Consider the following 22,177-nt stretch of genomic DNA (forward strand, 5'->3'; position numbering starts at 1 on the left):
CTTACTGATTAAAATATAGAGTGTCCTGTAACTGGTGAAGGTAATGTTTTAAAAATGACTGTGGTGCTAATAACTCTAGGCTGACTTGCTGAAGCACAGAAGTAGCTTTTTTTAAGTGCTTGTTTGAGACTGAGAAATGAGGTGTGAATTTTTTTTTATTTTCCTCATCTGCTCTGACAGTATAAAGTGGCTATGAACGCTGTGGATCTTGCCTGGAGAAGATACTGCAGGCACTAAAATTGCATAAGGCTATGATTCAACAGTGCATTAAGTCCAGCTTTCAGGTTTCTGATCAAAAATATCACAGCCTTGTGGGTTGAACTCCTGATTCAGTATGAACTCACTCTCTAAGACTCATTTTATGTTAAAAAAAAAAAAAAAGGTCAGCAGTTTGTTTGCCATTATCAGACACTGTCCATCTGCACCACTGTGACCTTTTGTTGGATCAGGTATTCTCTGCCTCCTCACAGCTGGAAAAAAAACTCCATGCAGTTTTGGTAAACACCAAATTGGGTGCTTTGTCTAATTCACCAATACAATTTGTATTGCTGGGTGATACCATGATGCCCAAGTCTCATGATAATGATCACGGAGCCACAGGGTGTGTTCACCAGCAGGCAGCCTTGGGACAGTGCTCTCAATGTCTGTTGCCTTCATAGTCTTCAGCGCAAGGAGAGCAAGCAGATACTGCTGTTTGTACGTTCACAGGGGGCTGGTAACCAGAGTTCTGGAGACTCTTGTGTCCCTAGGAAGGCAGGCTTCCACTTGAGTCAGCTTCTTGCTTGACAAAGGTTGAATAGGTTTATAAGGATGGATGGTTGTGGTTTGCCTTGGGTGTGGGAAAGAAACAGGTTGTCCTTGCTCAGTGCAGCTAGCGGTTTTCTCTTACTCAGGTTCTGATGTTGAGCTAAGGCTGATGTCACAGGTTTCCAGATTCTTTCACAAGGACTCTCCATGTGACCATGATGCAAAGGTTTGCCTGTTAGCTTCCACATTTCCTCATAAAGTATCTTTATTTTGGGTACCTTCTTCCTGACATTCTGCCTATCAACTGGCCCAAGTGTTGTGGTTTAAATCCAGCTGGCAGGCAAACACCACGCAGCTGCTCGCTCAGCCTCCCTCACCTCCAGGGATGGGGGAGGGAATTGGAGGGCTAAAGGTAAGGAGATACATAGGTTGAGATAAAAGCAATGTAATACTTGAAATAAAGTAAAAATAAAATAATAATGATAATAATAGTAATAATGGAAAATACAAACGAGTAATACACAATGTGACTGCTCACAACCCGCTGACTGATGCCTAGCCCATTCCCAGCCAGCAATCCCAGAGAAGAGAGAATCCTGAAACCTCAATTGCAGAAGCAAGAGTGAGCTTCCTGGTCAGCCCTCACCTATATACTGAGCATGAAGCTGTATGATATGGTATATTCCACTGGCCAGTTTGGGTCCATTGCTCTGGCTGTGCTCCCTCCCACCTTCTTGTGTACCTGCACGCTAGCAGAGCACGGGAAGTTGAAGAGTCCTTGATTTCTTAGCAACAACTGAAAACATATGTGCATTATCAAAATTCTTCTCATACCAAATCCCACACTGAATGCAAAACACAGCACTGTTTTAGCTACTAAGAAGAAAAAGTTAGCTCTATCCCAGCTGACACCAGGACACTAAGACATTGACAGATCACCGGTGTTCATGCAGTGTTGTTCCCCATCTGCACCAAAACCTCTGGTGTGTTGCATTTTAGCTGTGGCATCCTTCCCCTACATTCCTCTTCCTCTCAGAATATCAGCACATTGGTTATTGTTGTATGAACACAGAGTTTATCAGCTGTTTGGATGATGGAAACTATCTCCAAAATCAAACTTATATGCTTCAATCCAAACAGACTTCGATCACAGTAAGAAATTAAATACCTCTTTCTTAGATATCTAAGTCTAAATATTATGCTGAATGTTAACTTTGGTTTTCTGCAATATCATATGTAAAAACTTGCAGAGTTCAGTTTCCTCTCTGATCAGCATAGGTAATACAAGTGCTATTTGTAAATATAGCCTGGGAGTCTAACATTTGATTTCTAAGAGTCAAATTCATACCTGATTGTTTCTGTGTCAGTGAACAGGTATACAAAATGCATGTATACAGGTTTTTGTATACATACGTAAAGGTGTTTGGAGAAAGATCCAGTCATCTCGTGTTCCTGGGTATTTTAGGGACTGTATGTTCTTTTACTGAGCTGAGGCTTAGGCACTGGCTTTTTCAGCATAGATACAATTCTGGGGTAGAAAACAGCTACACATGAGCCTGGATTTTGCTGTATGTTGGTAACTGCAGGTGTACTTGTTATTTCTAGTGCTTAGTTTTAACATTCATGTGATAATGTTTCTGTAGAGCTTGCTGGTTAGAGTTGACAGCAATGTGTACATATGGTGATGGACTTTTCTCAAGGTGGAGCATTGCCAAGCTAGTCTAAATATCTGGAAGGCTATACATGAAATTGTGCCTTTTGTTTGTGTATCTTTCACATTGTAAAACACCGTGTTATTTTCTTAGTAATAATTTCCAGCAGTATAGGAAATTCTCTGTTGACCTTCTTAAAACCTGTTTTTAAAAAATAACCCTCTTTTTAAAAGATGTAGTAAAGTATGTTTCCTGCTGTGAAAACTTTCCATCCAAGATGGGTGATGTGGGCACTGAGAAATTGGCTCAGATCTAATTACCACCCTGTTGGCTGAGTTAATCCGTAGAGGAAAAATAAAGTTTGTTTTTCCTGTGATCATGCTCTCACACTAGCTTGAATAAACATTATGACGTAGTTGGCAGCAAATATTTATGGATATTAATTAAATCGCTGTCAAATATTGAAGGGTTCTTACATTGCCTGGTATTAGAAAATTTACATTTTAGATGTGGAACATACCACCTTGTCATATCTTCAGAAATTTTATACTGGAGGAATTAATAAAGGTAGAGAAATTTGAGTTTTTTCTTCCTACTCAGATTGAAGAGATTTACTTTTCTGTGCCAATTGTCTCTGTAATGGATATTTGTAATTTTTGTGTCCAAGTAAGGAGTTACCGTTCCTGACTTTAATGAACAGTTTTTTAGATTATGCTAGTCACAAATTTTATTCTATGTTTGTCAGTCTCAGAAAGGGAGTCTGAAATAAAATTGGTAAATACTTTGAATGCTTTACAGATGTGTGTGAGGAATGGCAGAGCTGCTCTGCTCTGTAGGATTTGTGATTCGAAGCATATGAAGTTAATCATGTAATTGAATGAGAGTAAATATGTCTGAGGGCCTGTGAATTCCAGGTGATGAACCCACCCATAAGGCAATGATTCTTATTTTTAAATGAGCTGTCTTGCAACCGGAGTCTTCTCATACCTCTCCATCATATTCTGGAAAAGCAATGTCTTGATGTGCCACTGACTACAGAGTACCTAGCCAAATAGCGACTGAATAGAGATTTTTTGAGTGGTTTGATCCATGTTTTATACTAATCCAAGTTATAAAGTTAAAAGGATGAATTGGCACTCTGTGTTGCAACATGCCTTCCAAAGCCAATAAGGTGAAATGCTGCTGTATATGAATCATACCAAAGCCAGCACAGCATCAGGGTACAGTAATTATCCTGTATGTGTTCAGGATAATCAGGAGTGAAACTGGTGATGAAAAGGAAGAACTTACTGGTTGTGAGCTAGCAAGAGCACTGGTGCTAACAGCAGAAAAACCCATGTGGAACAACGATTTTCTTAGATCTTATGCAGTCACTTTCTTTTTGAAATTCTGTGCTTCCCCTCAGATAAAAGGGTGTAGAGCAGGTCTTTCTGGGTCAAATAGTTCAACTCCTCAGCTACCTGGGAGTGCTGCTGCTCAGCAGGATATCAGTACTGTGGAAATCACTCAGCAGGAGAACAAATCTTAACTGAGGGTGCATTTGGTGTTGGGTAAGGAGGGACCTCTGGAACTCAGGAGCAAAGTCTCAGTGCTGGGTACCAGGAGACCTCCTAGGAGAGCACTGCATGTCACCCCAAGGGATAACTTTCCTGAAATGGGGTTCCAGCTTCTCTGTGGAAGCCCCTTGTTAATGTGCTGCTTCACACGGTGCTGCTGAAAAGAACAGGCTTCCCTCTGGACTCCTCCTGTGCCCCTGCAAAGTTTGCCATCTGAGAAAGGAAACATCTCCTGTCCTTTTGCAGAAGGTCTTGATTGTTGAAAGGTGACAGGATTGACTTTGCTGGTCTGTGCATCCCCTTGTCCTTCAGGGACAGCAGTGGCACTGCCAGTCCCAACTGCAGGGTATGAATTTGAGGGCAGACCTCCCCAAGCTGATCTGTGTCCCAGCACCTGCAAGCTCATGACTCACCCTGAGCGGACCATGGACTCGAGCAGCCCACGTCACAGGGAGAGCACGCTGCTGTGCCAGTGCCTGTGTGTGAGTAGCTGGCAGTACAGTTGTGTGCCAAGCACATGAGTGATGAGGAGTGGTTGAACTTTAGCCATACCTGTCTTGATGGTCTGTAGAAATATTCAGGGACAGAACTAATTTGGGGAGTTTAACTGTTTGTGCAGAGGCTTTAGTATTGCGGGCTGCTGCATGCCTGTTGTGTTTTCAGTCCCATATAAGCCTGTGATGCGCTGGCTGGGTTGAGTCTGGCCGAGTCTCTGGTTCATCCAGTGCCCCTCTGCCCTGCTGGCAAAGTGGAAGATAAGCAGGAGTTGGCGTGAGGAAAAACAGAGACTGATTTTGCTTCATGCATAAATGGATCTTTCTCCAGAAGTAGAGGATCAAAGCTTTCCTTTATTCATAATCTGTCTTTACAATATTTTGGAACATTTAAGTTAAGCCAACAGTGAATTCTTTAGAGGAAATGTTTCCTGGATTGACAGTGATGCTTAGCTAAATTCTCATGACATCCTATGAGATTATTTTCTACTCTGAGACATTATCCTCCTATTCTGTTGCTTAATGTTCTTTGCTTTATGTTTCTCTTGCTTTATATTCTTTGCTGCTCCAAGTACAAGATTTTGTTTTGTATATAGCATTTCCAAAAAGCACCTGTTTATTGGAACAACTTTGTGAAGATTGGACTGCTTATTTGGATTCAGTAGAAACATCTAACCAAAGCTGCCCATCCCTCATGACATCTGAAAGTTAAGCTGCTAGTTGTCAAAACCAGCAGTGGTATCTATGTAGTTAGAATTTTGCTTGTCTTGCTTCAAATTTAGCAACTCAAATGCATGTTACTACTTATCATTTAATGATGCTGCAGCTCATTAAGAGGCAAAATTTCTGGTAGTATCTTACTTTGCACAAAATGTGACTTGAAATTTGCAGAGATAATGGATTTCTGTAGCTGCAGGACAGTCTGTACTGTTTGTCACATTTACATGAAGAAGCTATTAGTAAGGTTGATTTATCTTCCTTAAATGTGTATATTCCTTTTTTTCAGTTGTATGCCTTGCTTATAGACCAGACTTTATTCTCCAAATTAAATTTATATCTTTGTTGAAAGAATATGAAAACCTCTGTATGTTATGAAAACAATCTATACAAAATAACATACTTCAAGTCTGATGTAAAACATCAAGGAAATCTAGCTATCACTTATGTGGCTAAGAGTCTTCAAGAAGTTCTTCAGCTAGCACAGTTTTGGTGTACAACTTGGACCTTGAACAGTGGGCTGCCTTCTTGTTATGTTTGGGTTTTCTTTTAACTCACTCAGGAATTACCTTTCTTTTGATATTCACCTGCTACTTTGACAATGTTGTCTTTGGGTTAGGCTCTCTGTGGTGAGCATTGAGTGTTGGTCATTTCACTGAAACCCTCTTCTAACACTGTGTTATTGTGCTTTTAGCCACTGACGATATTGTGAAGGTTGAAGTCTGGGATGTAGTTGACAAAGGTAAGGTTTATAAATTCCTTTCTGATGGAGATTCATTGTTCTTTCTCAATTTTAAGAGAAAACTTATATGGAATTCAGAAATACCTGCCTACTTCTAGTTTAGAAAAACGTCTCTGCTTATGTTTTTCAAGTGCAGGTATTTTACTTCCTGAAAAAAATACATAAAGGAGGGAGGAGTCTCCTATGCTGGAGCCCATTATTTGGAAGCCAAACTTCAGACCAAATCCAATATTCGGAAGCAGTTGTTTCACGTGCTCCATGATGAAATAGTCTGCTGCTTAGTGTATTCAGATTCTCTGAACTTTATTATAACATTCATCTTTTCTCCTTTATAGTTTCATATGTGTGTAGACAGCTACTAAATTCTTTGTTGTTTGTAAAAATTCTTGCCGAGCTGTTTTTGAAAAAAAATGCTGTTGTTAAATTGCTAAAAGGTTATCTGCAGTGAATAACGTATGCAGGAGGGAAGGATAAGAGAAACCAGTTGCTTAAATTCACTTAGGACAGAAAATGAAATATATTTAATCCAAAATAGTTTCTAAATGCTTAGCCAAGAAAAGTATTACGATGTATAAATAAATTCTTCGTTAGTTTTGAATTTTTGTCAGAGTATAAAGTTCTATTTTATGAAAAATAAAAACAAACCCCCAAAACATATGTGAAGGCAGAGTCTGGATGCAGTGGATTCTGTTTCTAGAAGGGATTGAGGTGCACATGTAAGTCTTCATAGCCCATTCTGTAGCCCCAAATCCAGATACTGTTTGGCTTTTACGAGGTGTTTTGTACCAGCCAGACTCCTGGTTTAAAGTGCAAGTGTGGTCAGGAAAGCAGCTCTACAAGTGAGCATTTCTTGCTCTGCGGGTTGTGCTCCTTGTTTGTGTGTTTCTGTCAGTCAGATCTGTTGATCGCAGTCATTGAAACTTAAAATCTTTTCAGGTTTGGCTGCTGCTACCTTTCCTACAGCCTTGACTAGAATCATCTGTGCTGGCACACATTCCTCAGCAGAACTGCATCTGATGTGCGCTACCTCTGTTGTACCACCTGTGCAACTTACACATGCATTAACACTGAAAAATAAGAAGATGAGTAGAGTAGGGAGTGGGAAAGGGAAAAATGGAATTTTTCATGGTAGCGAAATTGTATTTAAATAGTAAAGAAGAAAAGGTAATGAAAGACAGCAGCACTAGTTCAGATGCATAATGGAGCCTTTAGGTTAAACTTGAGCCAGTAACTTTAAAATCCTGGGCACTTTATCTTTTTATTCTTTTAAACCCCAGTTTTCACAGTGTAGACAAAATCTTACTTAGGTCAGAGTTACTGCTGAAGTCAGTCTGATTGCAGTTTGGCTTTCAGATCCTGAGATAACATGTGCAGGGCTGGAATCTGAGCAAAACATCTGTTTTCTTGCTGCCTTGCAACTTTGGTATGAATAGATAGACAGTTAATTTGGGAATCATATGGTTCCAGCATTTATTTTTTTGAATAGCTTCTCTGAGCAGAGTCATCTTCTCAACTAGAGACTTGTTATTTTTTTGGCGAAACAGATCAGATTTGATATGTGCAGATGTTGGTAACAGCTCTTCTGATACTACTTTCATTTCTGACATGTTAGAAATCTCCAGGGACTCTCTTCTCTCTACTTTATATTCTTCTGAAATAAAACCCATTCCGTTAAGATCCCTACTCATGGACCACAGTTATGTATTTTTATGTAATCAAATGTACTTTATCAGTATAGTGTAAAAATTCAGATCATCATGATGTAAGAGTCAAGTGCTTTCCTAATACCATAGCATTGTGGATTCTTGATAACTGCAACTTTATGATAATGTGCAAATTAATCATTAAGAGCTTGCTCATATTTAACTTTCATCTTAATGTTATCTCATGACATTTTTCTTCTTCCTTCTGTACGCTTAGGACAAAAAATCCTCCTGCGTGATGCTTTTGGTGAGAGTGACACTAATCTAGACTGTAGAGTTTTAGTAGTGACTTATCCAGTGCTGCTGCAGCATAGTGCTGATAAGACTTGATCCTCCTCTTTTTCCTTTCCTACCAGATCCTGGCTAGTGTGCATATTTAGAGTTGAAGATAATGCTGCATTTATCAGGCTGGATTTGAAACTGCCAAAAAATGCGTGTTCTGAACATGCATTTCAACATACATTGTTTTCCAGGCTAAATTTTTTTTTCCAGTGTTTTACCATTTTGGAAGAATTGTTCCTTGTTAGAGAAAATTAAGACTATTTAAATTAAGATGTTTGATAATGTATTGAAAGCCTGAAGTGGGGATGTAGCTAGACAGTTTAAAAGATGTGTCCATAAACCGCAGTTTTCAACTTTAGTCTTGTAAAGCAGCTTCAGCCTCTTCTCTGCTATGCAGTGCTGCCATTCTTCATGTCTCAGTGTGAATGTGCACAGGAGGATTTGGGGAAACTTAACAAGTTGCACCTGAAAAACTTAATGTACATTTTTGCACTGAAGTTAAATGTGGTTTTACTAAGTGGTGTTTCTCCTCATGCTTACCAACGGTGTGCCTCCCCATGCTGGTTAGTTCATCATTGTGCTTTGATTTTTCCCTCCAGACCGTTTTAGGGATGCCAGAGGCAGCTCTGTTGGCCTTGCCTGGCTGGTGCCTTGATGTCATTTGTTTAGCATACAGATGTTAATTTGGAAGTGTGGGGAGATTTGTTGTGAAAGCTTAAAACCTGTGAGATTGGTTAGTGCGCTGAAGCAGGGGGAAATGGCAGCTGGATAGACTGTACTGCTCCTCTTACCTTTTCTTTACTCTTTGGGATTTCTTTTTTTTTAATGTGCAGACTCACTGGAGTATGGACTTCCCTGCCACCTGCTGTGTTCTCCTTGGGCCTGCTCAGAGATCAGGGCTCATTTGTATAATGATGACATTTGTTAAAATCTTAACAAGTAGAGCTTGCCCCCGGCTATGGATTGTATTGAATTTTGTGTGGTGTGTGTAGTAAATACTGTCTCCTTTGCTGCCCTTGGAACTAACAGAACATAGGAAGAATATCTCTCAGCAAAAGTCACAGTCCTGACTCATCTTTCTGGCTTTGCAGCAAGTTGTGTAACTACTGCAGGTCATAAAGCTGTAACAGATCCTGAATGCAAAGAAGCTGCTTGAATGCAGGTGATTCAAGAACAGTTCTAATCTCCTGTCTTGTAACTTCTGCTGGTTTGTTTCCTTCATCTTCTCCCATAAAGTAACTGAAGGGACCAAATAATATTTTTTTCTGTTGCCCCCAAAATAACATAAACTCTTTTCCTCATATTGGAGATTCCTTTCCTCTGCCTGCGCTTTTGCCCCTTTCTCTCCCAAGAGTGTGCTGCAATGAGGAGGAAAGATCAGAATTAATATTTCTGCTATTTTCAGATGGCATAAGTTAGATAATACTGGGGATGCAAATATTCTAGATGTGTATTTTTGAATGGTGCACAGAAGTATTTCCCTCACACTGTGGAGAGCATTTGCTGGAAAGCTGTGCTGAATCTTTGCTATCCTGCAACAAAGCTGATGGTGCACAGAGGTGCAGAGGCCCTCAGGTGCTGGCCACGAACCTAGTCTTACGGTGTTCTGTAAGAACTGCTCTGTAGACTTCGGGTCACTGCTGCAAGGTTATTTGATTTCAGTGTTGCTATTATGCCTGTAAATAAGGAGTAGTCATCACTCTAGGTAAAGAAGCTGAGCAATCACAACATGAAGACCCTTCCTTTCTAATTGAGGTTCCTAGATTATGTGTCAGGTCAACCTTAAACACAGGACCCCGTTCATATAATACCACAATCTTCATTGTGCACTTGCCTTTACAGGCTGAATTGCATCTTTTCACTACATACATCTTCTCTTTATCTGGCTCATCCTACAGTTTTGGTTCCAAAAATAGGCATTGTGCATGAATATGTACACACATGCGCTTTTCAGCTCTGATACTTCTTTATAGATGACCTCCTTTACAGCAGTGATGAGCATCATGTAAGAATATTACTCATCTCTCTTGATATACACATAAAGCCATAAACAGGGAAAGGCATGTGAATCATATATTCAGACTCAAACATTGGTTGTAAATGTGTCTAGATTAGAAAAACACCTTGATTTCTCAGGATGGGAGGAACTATGAAGAGTATTTGTGGTTGCTTGGGCTTTTGTTTTCATACCTAGAAATTCAGGTCATGCCAAGCATAATTTAGCAGTAACTGCAGAAATAATGATGTTTTGACATTCAGAGAAGCCACATGAATGCCACTGACTTGAAATTAATTTAATTGAAGTGGGAAAGGCACTCATGTCCTAGACATCCCACACCTTCAGTTGCGCTGTGAAAAATCAGAGCGCATACTTGGATCCTCTGGGGAAACACATTGCATAAATGGGGAAGGATCAGGATTAATATTTCTGCTACTTTCAGATTTCAACAGTAAGATGCCACGAGGGGGACAAACATTTTGCAGCAATGCACAGAGGCACCCACCAGACACACTATCAGGGTGTAGGGACTGGAATCCCCTGCTGTATCCTGCAGCATTAAAACTTTTAGGGATAACTCTGTATTTTGTAACTATTTATCCTTGGCATGTGTGCAAAAAGAATTAAACACTTTGTTTCACATGCAGCATCTGTCAGAACCATGAGTTTTACAAGTAGTCCTCCATGGTAATCAGCAAAGTTGAATGGTTGGTGGAAGCTATTTTGGTCTCCAGTGTCACAGAGTCATTTAAAGAGTCAATGGGAGGTTTTTTTGCAGATGCATGTGATCTGCGAGCATATTCTGTTGTCAGTGACAGAGAATTTCTAGAAATTATGAGCAGGAATTTCAAGTCTCTGCCATTACAGTTTAGTTAACTCATCATTATTTAGACTAGGGAAATACGGAACAAAGTTAATTCAGAAGTACAGTTCTTAACTGCTGTCAGTAACATCTGGAAGATATTTGGTATCTGTAAACATAACTCCACATTTTGCAGGGTTATTCATTGTGCAGTTCTCATCATTTGATAAAACTCTGGAAACTGCTGTACATAGATAGAGTTTAAACAATACCTGTGAGGCAAGGACAGAATTTCTGTGGTACGTTCACACTACACTTCTTTAGCACAAGGTGAAAGAAGATGTCCTCACTCTTGCATGTTGAGATTCCTGGCAGTCCTTGGTGCTGAGTATCTACACCAGAAAATAATGTTAGCTGATTGCCACTCTGCTACTCCTAGGTACAGATACATGGTGTTGTCTTCTCCATCTACTGTGGTTGCAGGCTTTAAGATTTGGAAATGTGATTACAGTGTAACTGATGTAACAAAGTTTTCAGCGAGCCTGAGGTTTAAAAACACTGACTCCTTTTGTGGGGGTGCTCAGTTAAATGCCAGTCATATTGTAAAATGTCAGTTTATGAACTTACTCAGTGCTTATTAAAGCTGTAAGAAAACGGAGCAGTCTTAGGGGATTTGCCCTTCAACTATAAGGGCTGTATTTTGGCATGTGCCTTAGAGGAAGCAGATGAGTTGGAGAGAAACCTGTAGATTCCTCCAGATGGGGTTGTGGCTGTGGGATTGCATAGCAAGTCTCTAGAGTGGTTTTCTGGTGTCTTCACCAAGTGTTTAGCCTGTTGTTTCTTGTACTTTCCTGTGAGCTTAATCAGCGTTTTACATGTCCTCTAGCTTATTTTTGTGTGCATGTCTCTAGAGTGTGTGGCTTTGGATGGTGCCTCTGGAGGATTTCCTTTCTGCACCTTCATGGGTGATGACCAGACTCAATTCTCTGGCTCTGGCCTTTCATGCACGTGTAGGCTGTCTCTCCTTTACTTCTCCACAACTGCCTTGCCACAGTTTATTTGATTTTGCTTGGATTTCCCCTTGTATAAGTTTTGTATGTCTTTTGGCTGTTAAATTCTCATAGCCTCCTGCCACTCCTTTTTTTCTGGTCACAAGTCAGCCCAAAGCACCTGATGGGCTCTGAGATGACATTTATTTACCAGACTGCTTGCTTCAGGTCAGCGACGTAGCACAGCAACATCATAGCAGCTCTCAGGAAGGCTGCCTATGTGGTTGTGCAGTTCAGACATAGCAGCCCCCATCTTTGGCTTCTTCAACACTAGTGCAACAAAGCAGCTTCCCTTTGTGGTCAGGGAGTGCACCAAACCCTGTGTTATTCAGTCATTGTGACTTTATGCTATGAAGAGCATGATTTAAGCTACCCCAGACTTTCTTCATGTTCATCTTTAAATTTAACTAGCTGGTATTCTTGAACAAGGTAGCTGGTATTCTTCAGCAAGGCATGCCTGTCCCACCCCTCCTCACTCCCCCTGCTTATAGTAGAAGTTGGATCTGCTTTAAGGTCATGTTCAAAATGCTGTGGTCCTGCCCAGACCTATCCTGGAGTTCTCTGCCCAGTGTAACACTGTGGTTTTGTTTTTGTTTTTTATAATTCTTTTTAAGGAAAATGCAAAAAACGAGGAGATGGCTTGAAGCTGGAAAATGACCCTCAGGAGGTGAGTCCCCTTGAATGCAGATGTCTGCCTCTTAGCAGGAGGCCTCTACTCCACCTTTGGTTCATGGAGAGTAAGTTTTATATTTGCATCTGCTTTAAGGCCAGCCTGGCAGTCAGATAAGGGGCAACATGATTCCTGATGCTCTTCACTCTTTTTGCCTGTGCATTTTATCCCTGTTCCTGCTCTCACCACAACTTTCCTGTTGTTTCCCATTCTGTCTTTAGGGAATGACTGTGCCTCAGATGTTTACTCAGTAGCTTTGTACCTGTCTGCACATGGTCAGTAGCAGGAAGTCCTTTTGTAATGGGCTTCTTTTAAGACCTGAAGAAGTCACTTGATGCCATGCTGTTTGGCTGCTCCTTAAAACTGGGTTAACAATTGCCTTTTAACACCCTTTGAAATATAGAGAATGAAGGGGCAATAGAAGTGCTACCTAGCATGTAAAAGTAAACAGTGGCTTCCTCAAGGCTCTTGCATGCATGTGTTTTCTTTGGATCTTCTGCTGTGGAACAGAGTGCTGTATGGGAGACCATGCTGCCATGTTCCCCAAACCAAATTTGGGCTGCCAGTGCACTTCCACGGTATTTCTTTTAAAAGATGTCCTTTGGAAAAATTCCGTTTAAAGGCCCTTGATCCCATGATCTCTGCTGTAGCTCTTAAAGAGCTTTATTGCGTCTGTGTCAGTGCCTTTCAGGGCTCAGTGCCTGGATGGTGTTCTGATACTCACTCCATAACCACTTTGTTGAAATTGATGGGAAAGGCAGCGTCACTGATCTGCAGAGAGCTGAACACTTGCTTCTGGGGATGGGTCAGGGCAGTGGTTACCTCTTTCACCAGGGTGCCAGTCCTGCTCAATCTGTGTGGTCAGATTATGAGAATTTTCTTTAAAAATATTCTCCTATGGGAAGAAGCCTTTCTGAAAACAGATATCAGAGCTGCTTCTTCCTTTGCAAATGTAGGTGTATTTTCCACTCCTGGGAAATGAGTGATGGTTGTTCCATAGGCACCAAGTTGCAGCAGGAGCCTTAGAGGTTTAGTTGTAACCAGTACTGTACTTTGCAGCATGCAGAGTCCAAATGATAAAAAGCGAATCAGGTACTAATAAATACTTTCAGCCCTGCATGGGCGAAACTCAGTAGAAACTATGTCCTGGCTCTATACAACAGAAACATTAGAAGTACAGTCAGTATTTGGGTCGGCGAAGAGATGGAATGGGAGCTGTGTCCTCTGTCTTCCATCCTGTAGTTTATATGGAGTTATCTTGCCAACGCAGGATTTGGGGGCACAGGGGAAAGAGGCAGGGTAGGTTTTAGCATTGGCTCTCAGACATGTTTTTTTCAGAGACTGTCAGGTGCTTCACATCCTGCTCCTGTGGGCAATGGAAGCTGTGATCCACCCGGTATCTTGCTTAAATTATGATGATGTGAAATCCACAGATACTTCTTAGTGGCTGTTACTTTAGAAAATTCACCTATTCACTACTGTATCAGTTGTGTTCTGTACAAGCCTGAAGTTGAATCTAGTTATTTACAGCTTCTTTGCCTTTATTTCCTCAGGCAGAGTCGGAAATGGCTCTGGATGCAGAATTCCTGGATGTCTATAAAAATTGCAATGGTGTAGTGATGATGTTTGACATCACCAAACAGTGGTAAGACATCTTCAGCAGCATGCACCTTGTGATTCTCTCTTGTGTAGTGAAAACAAATGACTTCTAGACCTCTTGATTCCCAGATGGACTCTGGAGCTGATAACCACCCTAATGAGTTGAAGCAAGCATGTATCCCTTAAAATAATAGCTTTATCTTCTGACATGTCTTTTAATATACTCCCCTCCTAGGCTTGTTTCAAACAAACAATCTCCCTGTGGGGTTGTGTATTGCAGTTTCTGATATACTGCTGTCTGAGGCGTGATAATTAGTGCTGTCACAGGTGAAAAGTGTGCTGGGCATGTTACAAACCTCTGCTCTCCAGAACACAAGGGAAAGGGGAACGCTAGTGAGAAGTTCTCAGGAAGACTGGTATTAGTAAGGATTATTTAGAGGCCCTACGCTGCATTAATGTACAGAAATAATGAACTGTTCATTTTGCACATCTGCTGAGGATGGTGAGAGACATATGGAAGCCAGAGTGAGAAGAGGAGGTGGTAAGAGCTCCTGCTTTATATTTAAGCTTGTGTTTTACAGGTTTGGGATGGGTCATTGAGCCTGTTGACAGCTGAAGGGAGGCATCCTTTTCTTCTGTTGACCCCACACAATTTTGTAGAACTGAGGGAAATATTGCTGAGGAATATTTCCTCAACATGTGAGGTTGCTGGTGGAAGTGGATCATTGAACTTGTCAAGTAGTTTTTGAATAAAGAATGATACAGGCATATTTACAGTTAATGTATTTCTCTGAGGGGGGCAAAGAAGCCACAGCTGGGAAAGCATTTTGGAAAATATTGGTTTTTCTTCTTCCTGTGATTTGTGCATGAAACTGCTCACAGAATGTTTCCTACTCATCTACCTTTATCTCTCCTATGTTGAAGGACGTTTAACTATATTCTGAGGGAGCTTCCTAAAGTGCCGACCCACGTTCCAGTGTGTGTGCTTGGGAATTACCGAGACATGGGGGAGCACCGGGTCATTCTGCCTGGCGATGTGCGGGACCTCATCGACAATCTAAACCGGTAAGGTGGCATCGTGGTCACCAGGCAGGGAGGCAGGCCTCAGCTACTCTGTCATCAACCATAGATAACCATATTGGTGCCCTGTTCTAGATGCACATCACGTTCATCCTCTGACCCTGTTCCTAGCTTTTGGACTTGCATAGCTCTGAGTGTCTCATGCAGCAGCTTCAGTTTACACAAAGGCTCTTTGATCTCAGAGCCTGTTCTGGGCAGATTGTTAGCTAGATTCCTGGAAACAGTGAGTGCCTGTCAGCATGTGCCTTTCAGAATTAATTTTCCCAAGGAGTCATCTTCTTTCTGGATAGTCCTTTTCTTGTGAAAGAATCCTCTTCCTGCAACACAACTGTTCTCTACTCCAAATAATTCTGCTACAAGAGAGATAGCTAATGCAGCTGGCTTGCTTGTTCTTCCTCTGAGAGCATCCCCACACAGCATTTACTGGGCACAGCCAAGTCACACACCTCCCTTACCAGCCAGGCAAGATTATCCATTGTGCAGAGATCTGAGGTAGTCTGTTATTTAATATAAAATATTATTTGTTGGTCAGGTTTCAGGAGATTGTATCTTTTTTGTGTGGTTTTATGTTTTAAAGGCATTTTTTAATTTTCCTAGACTCTTACTTGTTTATGCTTGTGTCAGGCATGCAGAAATGGTATCAGTTTTAAGGCCTGATCCATAATATAATAATTTCTTTACAAGTTCATCTCTATATGTGACTTATGTAGGCCTGTTTGTGGTTTTAAAACAAAACCTTTACTGAGAAATGAACAGCTTGTACAGCTGTGAAACCCCCAGTTTAGCAAACAAATGGCCCAGTGTCCTGACATGGTATTTCTCAGTCTGGCAGCCACATGACACTGCAACACCACAACAGCCATGTTCTGCTACTCTTCAGGAGGAATAAAGTGTGCATTTTGTCTGTAAACAAAATAACAGGTCCCTAACAGAATGACCTGCTAGCCTACATTTGGGGATTGAGGGTTTGGCTTGTAAATGAGTATTATGCCTTTTATGTAGTTCAGCAAGTGCCTCTTCTGTGTGTATGTAGTCCATGTCCTTTGTACAGTTTTCTTCTCTCTACCAATTTGGTTGAGACAGGCCTCCAGGCTCTTCATATTTTCGCTATGCTGAGTCTTCCATGAAGAACAGCTTTGGCCTCAAGTACCTACACAAGTTCTTCAACATCCCCTTCTTGCAGCTGCAGGTAAGAAAGTATTTCCCTAATGTGCTGAGTGGCTGGGATGTATTTAATTTTCTCTGTCTCTAAGGTGGGAATTTGGTATTTGGGGTTTCATTTGTTATTAAAGGATCCTGAGTAGATTTTTGTTTTCATGAGTTGTTATATCAAAATTATGTTAGTACATCGGTGCCTGTGACTTAAATGTGTCTCTGCTTGTGAGAGGACTCTTCTCTGCTGTGTTTGCAAATGCTTACCTCTGGAGAAAGGCTCCAAGGTAATGAATAACACTATCAAAAAAATTGCATCCAGTAGTGTAGTTACCAAATCAAAAATGTTACATACGCACATTTATTAAACTTTATATTTAAATTCTGTTCAGTTAAAACTAAGATGAGAAGAGATTTGGTCATGAACTGGACAGTTCAGGGACAATTGTATGCTGAAAATCTTTGCCCCAACGGTAACTGATCTGCTTGGATCCTGTGCACATAGATCCAAGTCTCATATTTCCTTCATAATTGAAGTTTCTTGGGTGGACTGAGTGGAAGGCAAAGGCTGAATGGGCACGGAAGGGTGGAATTCTCAGCTGTGGTTCTGTAGAAGAGGACCTTCTGGGTCATACAGGGGTCCTTTGGAGTCAACACCATATGCTTTTTGGGGGTACATATGATGTTGTATCATTGTTTTCTACTAGATGGAAAAAACCAGGCAGGTGATCTTGATTATCTCTCACCAGTAATTGAAATATTATGTGTATTCTTATACAAATAGGCCCCACTGAAATGCTAGTTCAGAAGAAGCTTGGATGTATTAGTGGATGATACCATGTCCTCGGGCTGTAGAGCAGAAAGAACCAGGATAAGAAAATCGAATGTAAAAAAAAAAAAACAAAACAGTAAAACAAGTCAAACCATACATTTTTAAGGAGGAAATTGCAGAAATCTGAGATACAAACCCAACTTGCTGCTCAAGAAGATTGAAATGTACCATCATGGTGTTGGTTAAATGTTTGGTTTTATAACCTTGACTCCCATGGTAAAGTGATGCCTTGTGGAAATCATGGAGAATAATTAGTTCCCAGGTTACTTTTGTCCGGTTTATAGATCTCTCCTTTTTTTCTCAAATAGGTGTTGATAAGAGACAAAGACAGCCTTCCTGCCAGATTTATTTCTGAAAGCTGCTCATAATGATACTGTTCATAATCAGTGTATGCAATGATTTCCCTAGCCATAGTTACAAGCAGGAAATACCAAAGCATACATAGTGTCAGGTTTGCTTGGAAGCAGCTTTAGGATGTGAGTCTAGGGGACCTTTCATTTAAATCTGTGGTGTGTAAGTGAACATGACCTATTAATCTGGGACTGAAAGCAGTTCAGACACTTAGATAAAGTAATCATCCCCAAAGCCAGAGAACTTCTTGGACAAATTATGGTCTTTAGGGGAATAGAAAAAATAAATCTGATACAACATTTAGTTGTTTGGAGATTCCAGTGATGATTGCTTAGGAGAGGTGAGGGAAATGGGGTGATCAGCACACATTTGTTCTCCTGCTCAGTGGGCTCAGGATGCCACTGGGAGTAGTCCAAAAGGTGCAGGTGCCACATAATTAGACTCCCAACTCCTGTGTTTTTCATGGAATGCAATTCAACACTGCAGTAATAAACCTGAAAAGACTTCTCATTACAGTTTAGTTCCCAAAATGTGCAAGGAAAGGTTTGGATGGGCACATGTAAACCTTGCTTGTAAATGTTTGCTCTGTTCTTTGTACCTTGACACAAAAGGTGTCAGTTGAGGAGCTTGTCCTGTGCCTGCCATTCAAGGAGAGGGTGGTCAGATCGTAGCTTCCTGGCTTTTCCCTTTAAAACAGCAATGCCAAAACTAATTTCTGCAGTTCTGTCCTCATACAGGGATTGCAGGCAGGTGCTTTTGTGTGCATTCTAATAAAAATCACAGCATAAGATCCAATATGGAGATGTCTTGTTTCATTTCCCTCTGGTGTTCAGGAGATCACTGGCCTTGCCATTCTGTGCCAAGGCAAGTGACACTGCAAATTTGGGGGCCTTTGGTTGCTTTCATGGGGATTTTGGGACTTTACCTGATGTCAAACTTCAGCTGAGATGTGCTGCACTTAGTTTTTCTAGTGCTGCTTGCATTTGTGCCATGGGTTTATTGGAAAAGCTTCATGCTTCTCCACAGTAGCTGCTGGTGGATGGCTCTGGGCATTTTGCTGCTCTTGAAGATCTGTTGGGAGTCTTGCCCTGAGGACTCAGGGAGCCAGAGCTGGCCCCACTGGGCCTGGTTAACGCCCAGTGCAGCGTGATGTTAAAATCTGTAGGAAAATCACAGCTAGACTGAATTCCTAAAGGTTCTGCTTATACCTTCAGAGAGGCTTACCAGTAACAGGCTCCAGAAAGGAGTCATTTCATTGATACTTTGGAGCAAGGCAGGGTTAAAGGAGATGAATGCTACAAGGTATTACATGCACATAGGATTTAATCGGTCCCAGTTGACCTCTGAGGTTTCTCTGTGTTCCTCACCCTGGCCTCCCCCAGCTCTCAAGGTGAAGAGTTGTTCAGCTGTATGTGAGATTCCAGGCTGTCCTTTAGCGGAGTTGCTGTTCAGTGCACTGGGTTTAAGTTGCATATTTCTGTGTTCAGCTTACATTCATGCATCTTTCACGAAGAAAGCAGTGGCTGAAATTCATACCCCCAGTGTAGAGCACATTCTCTCTAGCAGCCCAGGCTCTTCAATTATTTATCAGTTCCTTTCCAGGGGAAGCACTGTCAAACCTGAGAATGCAGTTTAGCTGCATTTAGGTATTGCTGGTGGCCCACATAATGTGCAAATGTGATCAGGTCAACGGGGCCTTCACATGCTGCGCTGGAAGGAGACAAAATTCTGCAGACAGCTGAAATTGCCTTTTCCCAGGAAGCACTTGAAAGTGGCATTCAGCCAAAGCACTGGTCTGTAGCACATGATTTATCCCCTTCTTTTGGGTCATTGCTAAAAATAAGCTGTTTCTTTAATATTTTAATACCACCATGGTAAAATAGAACTTAATTTTTAAGTGTTTGGGGGTTTGTTATTAGTGATTAATTTTTACAAAATTAAATGCAAGTATCTCTTAGTTAAATCTAAGTTCTTAATTTATTGTTACCTGTGAAAATTGAAATAAATAAAACTCTGGTATATGTCTTAATGCCAAAGTATGAGGAAAGGCAAACCACTTGTTTAATAAAAGCCATTATCTAAGTGCCTAAGGTAAGCATTGGAGAGCAGTGTCCCTTCTGTCTGTTTATTCAGCTAATTTGCTCAGCATTTATTTCACTCACCCTAGGAAACTGAGGATGAAGAAGCAGAAAACTTGCTCTTTTGTCTCATTTGTGCTTATACTGGATGAATAACATAAAAGGATGAAATCTATTACTTCTAAAATCTTGAATTTCTTGAATCTTGAACTTTAAAATCTAGCATTTGAACTCTAAAATCTTCATTAGTACTTCTGTTTAGTGTAGAAGTTTAAATATGTATAACATGTTTTACTGAAATGTTCTTGTTTGTATACCACATTAAAGGGAATTTGAGTTAACTAATGACTTCATAATTCTTTGTATACATGTTAATTGAAGTCAAGTTTCCATCTGCATACAGCTTATGAATATGCTGAATAAAAATTACCTAGCAAAGGAAATCTGGATCACTTCAAGCTCTTAACACAATGGCAAAGGTAAAAATGAAGAATCTAAATGCCTTGGAAGCAGTAAATTAGCTTAAATGATCATAGAAGCTCTTCAATTTCAAGGAAGACTGTATCTTCCAGTAAATTAGCATTTTTAAAGGTTATCAACTTCTGTGAATCACCTGTCTTGTAATACAAAATGAAAATTACTAAAGCCTTGCTTGCTGATTTCAGTCATGGTAGAATTTGATATAAATCAGCCTGCTCCATGGAGGGCTCAAGCAGTGCCTGGACTACTCCCTTGGACAGGGTAGTGTGGTCTGGTTTATATAAGGCAGATTGATTACTTGCTCTTTAAATCTGTACACTTTCTTGATAGCTTCAAAGTTGTCATGTCTATGAAACTACATTGTCAATAGTATATGCACATGGATACTGAATGCCACTGCTTTATCCAAATGTTTGCCTTCTCATAGGGATTTTGTCATGTAAATTATGTAGTAGATTTCCTTTTGTGCTTTTTATTCTAATAGGATTTTTCTGCAGTGAGCATATGTGTTGTCAAACATGGAATTAAAAATTCACCATGGTTATTGACGCTAAACTTCAAAAATATGTGTCCTAGTAGAAAGCTTAAGTGTACATTGAAGATAAGGCATTATAAAAGCAAAAACCTTTGTAGTTTGGAGGAAACCTGGTGTTTCTCTTCTGTCTCCTCCTGTCTGGGGGTTGGAGCAGCTTGGCAGCCCGTGGCACTGGTGGACTCCACTTCAACTGGCACTGTGCAGTGCCGTGAGCTCTCGGACGTGTCTGAGCACAAGCGGGCCCTGCTTCCTGTGCCACCTAGTCTGTAGGCAGGGGGAGAGGGAGGACTGCTGCTTTCGGGCACCAATCATGGTGACATTTGACTCCAGAATTTGTAAACTGACTCGCGTGCCCCTTGCTTAAGCAGGTGCCCCACTGCGCGACAGCCGGCTGCGTCTGAGCAGCGGGGCAGGGGCGCTGGCGCGGGCATTGTGCCATGGAGCGGGGCAGCGAACACAGACAGCTCCAGTCTTGGCCAGGGCATCCTGAATCACGTTTCTGCAGAAATGGATGCTGTGTTAGCCCTGCAGCTTGGGGCTGTCGCAGATCTAGGTCTGCTGGGCAGAGGGGTGAGGGGGCTGGTGCTGGATCCGCCGCGGGTGAGCCTTTGGAGCTGGCCATGCCCAAGCTGTCTCAGCATAATGCGTGTGGTTATTGATCCCTTCTTGTTGCCATCCAGGCTATCAGGGAGAGTGACCTATAGCCATTTGCAATTGATTTTGAGCCTTTCAAGCCAGCACTTCCCCTCAGCTGAGGTTTTTGCTTGGATTCTGTTGGAAATGTGAAAAGGGAAGGACTGAATTAAACTACTCTGCATTACATTAGTGAAGCCAACTCATTTTATTGCACATTTGAAATGGACTGCAGTCTCTGTCCCCTATCTGTGGGGCAGCAACTGAAGGCAGAGGGGCAGTGACTTCTTGAAATTTTACTGAGTTGACAGGTTGTGCTCACTCATCTACCATAACAGTAAAAAGAAAGTTATTGTGAGGTTTTGCATCAGCTGGATCCTACTCACAGAGGGACTTTTTTAGCATGGCGAAAAATAAAAGATCACAATGAATAGGTTGCACAGCTGTGCTCTGCAGGAGGGGATACTGTTCTCCAAAAGCAACTGGCAATGCTCTGTCTGAAAATCACACTTTATTGACTTATGGTTGAGTATAGCTCGCAGAACAAATTACTTTCTTACACACAGACTTTCTGGATTGACATACTTCTGCTAGTGCTTCAGCTTCCCTTTGTGCTTCTATATTTAAACTGAACACTGTGAGAGGGACCATAGCTCCTGTTTAATGCATTGCTGTGAGTAGAGTGGTGACACAAGATCTCACTGCACCCTGTGAGCACAGAGAGATCTGTTACAATGACCCTTCCTGCTCAGACCCAGCTTGTTTTCCTTTCTTCAGAGGGAGACGTTGCTACGGCAGCTGGAGACGAATCAGCTGGATATTGATGCAACTTTGGAGGAGCTGTCAGTGCAGCAAGAGACAGAAGATCAAAACTACGAACTGTATGTCATTGAGCCATCTTTTCTAACTGTTTTGGTGAAGTCTAGGTGTCACATGAATGTTGGGCAGCCCCAGCTATGGCATGTGGCCAGACCGCTGGGACCACTGAGTGACATTTAGAGTTTCTTTGGATCTTGTAAAATGT

General features: G+C 41.3%; 1 protein-coding gene across 1 annotated transcript in view; it reads left to right on the forward strand.

The window, feature by feature from the left end:
* Nucleotides 1-22,177, forward strand: part of RABL6 (RAB, member RAS oncogene family like 6) — a 60,667-nt gene that overhangs the window by 8,503 nt on the left and 29,987 nt on the right. The window contains exons 3-8 of the mRNA XM_033003044.2: nt 5,861-5,908; nt 12,358-12,410; nt 13,967-14,058; nt 14,937-15,077; nt 16,176-16,281; nt 21,931-22,034. Of these exons, the coding sequence (XP_032858935.1) occupies nt 5,861-5,908; nt 12,358-12,410; nt 13,967-14,058; nt 14,937-15,077; nt 16,176-16,281; nt 21,931-22,034 (544 nt within the window). The remainder of the gene's footprint in view (nt 1-5,860; nt 5,909-12,357; nt 12,411-13,966; nt 14,059-14,936; nt 15,078-16,175; nt 16,282-21,930; nt 22,035-22,177) is intronic.

The sequence above is a fragment of the Tyto alba genome, unplaced genomic scaffold (genome assembly GCF_018691265.1).
Source record: "Tyto alba isolate M040663 unplaced genomic scaffold, T.alba_DEE_v4.0 Super-Scaffold_11, whole genome shotgun sequence".
NCBI lineage: Eukaryota > Metazoa > Chordata > Aves > Strigiformes > Tytonidae > Tyto > Tyto alba.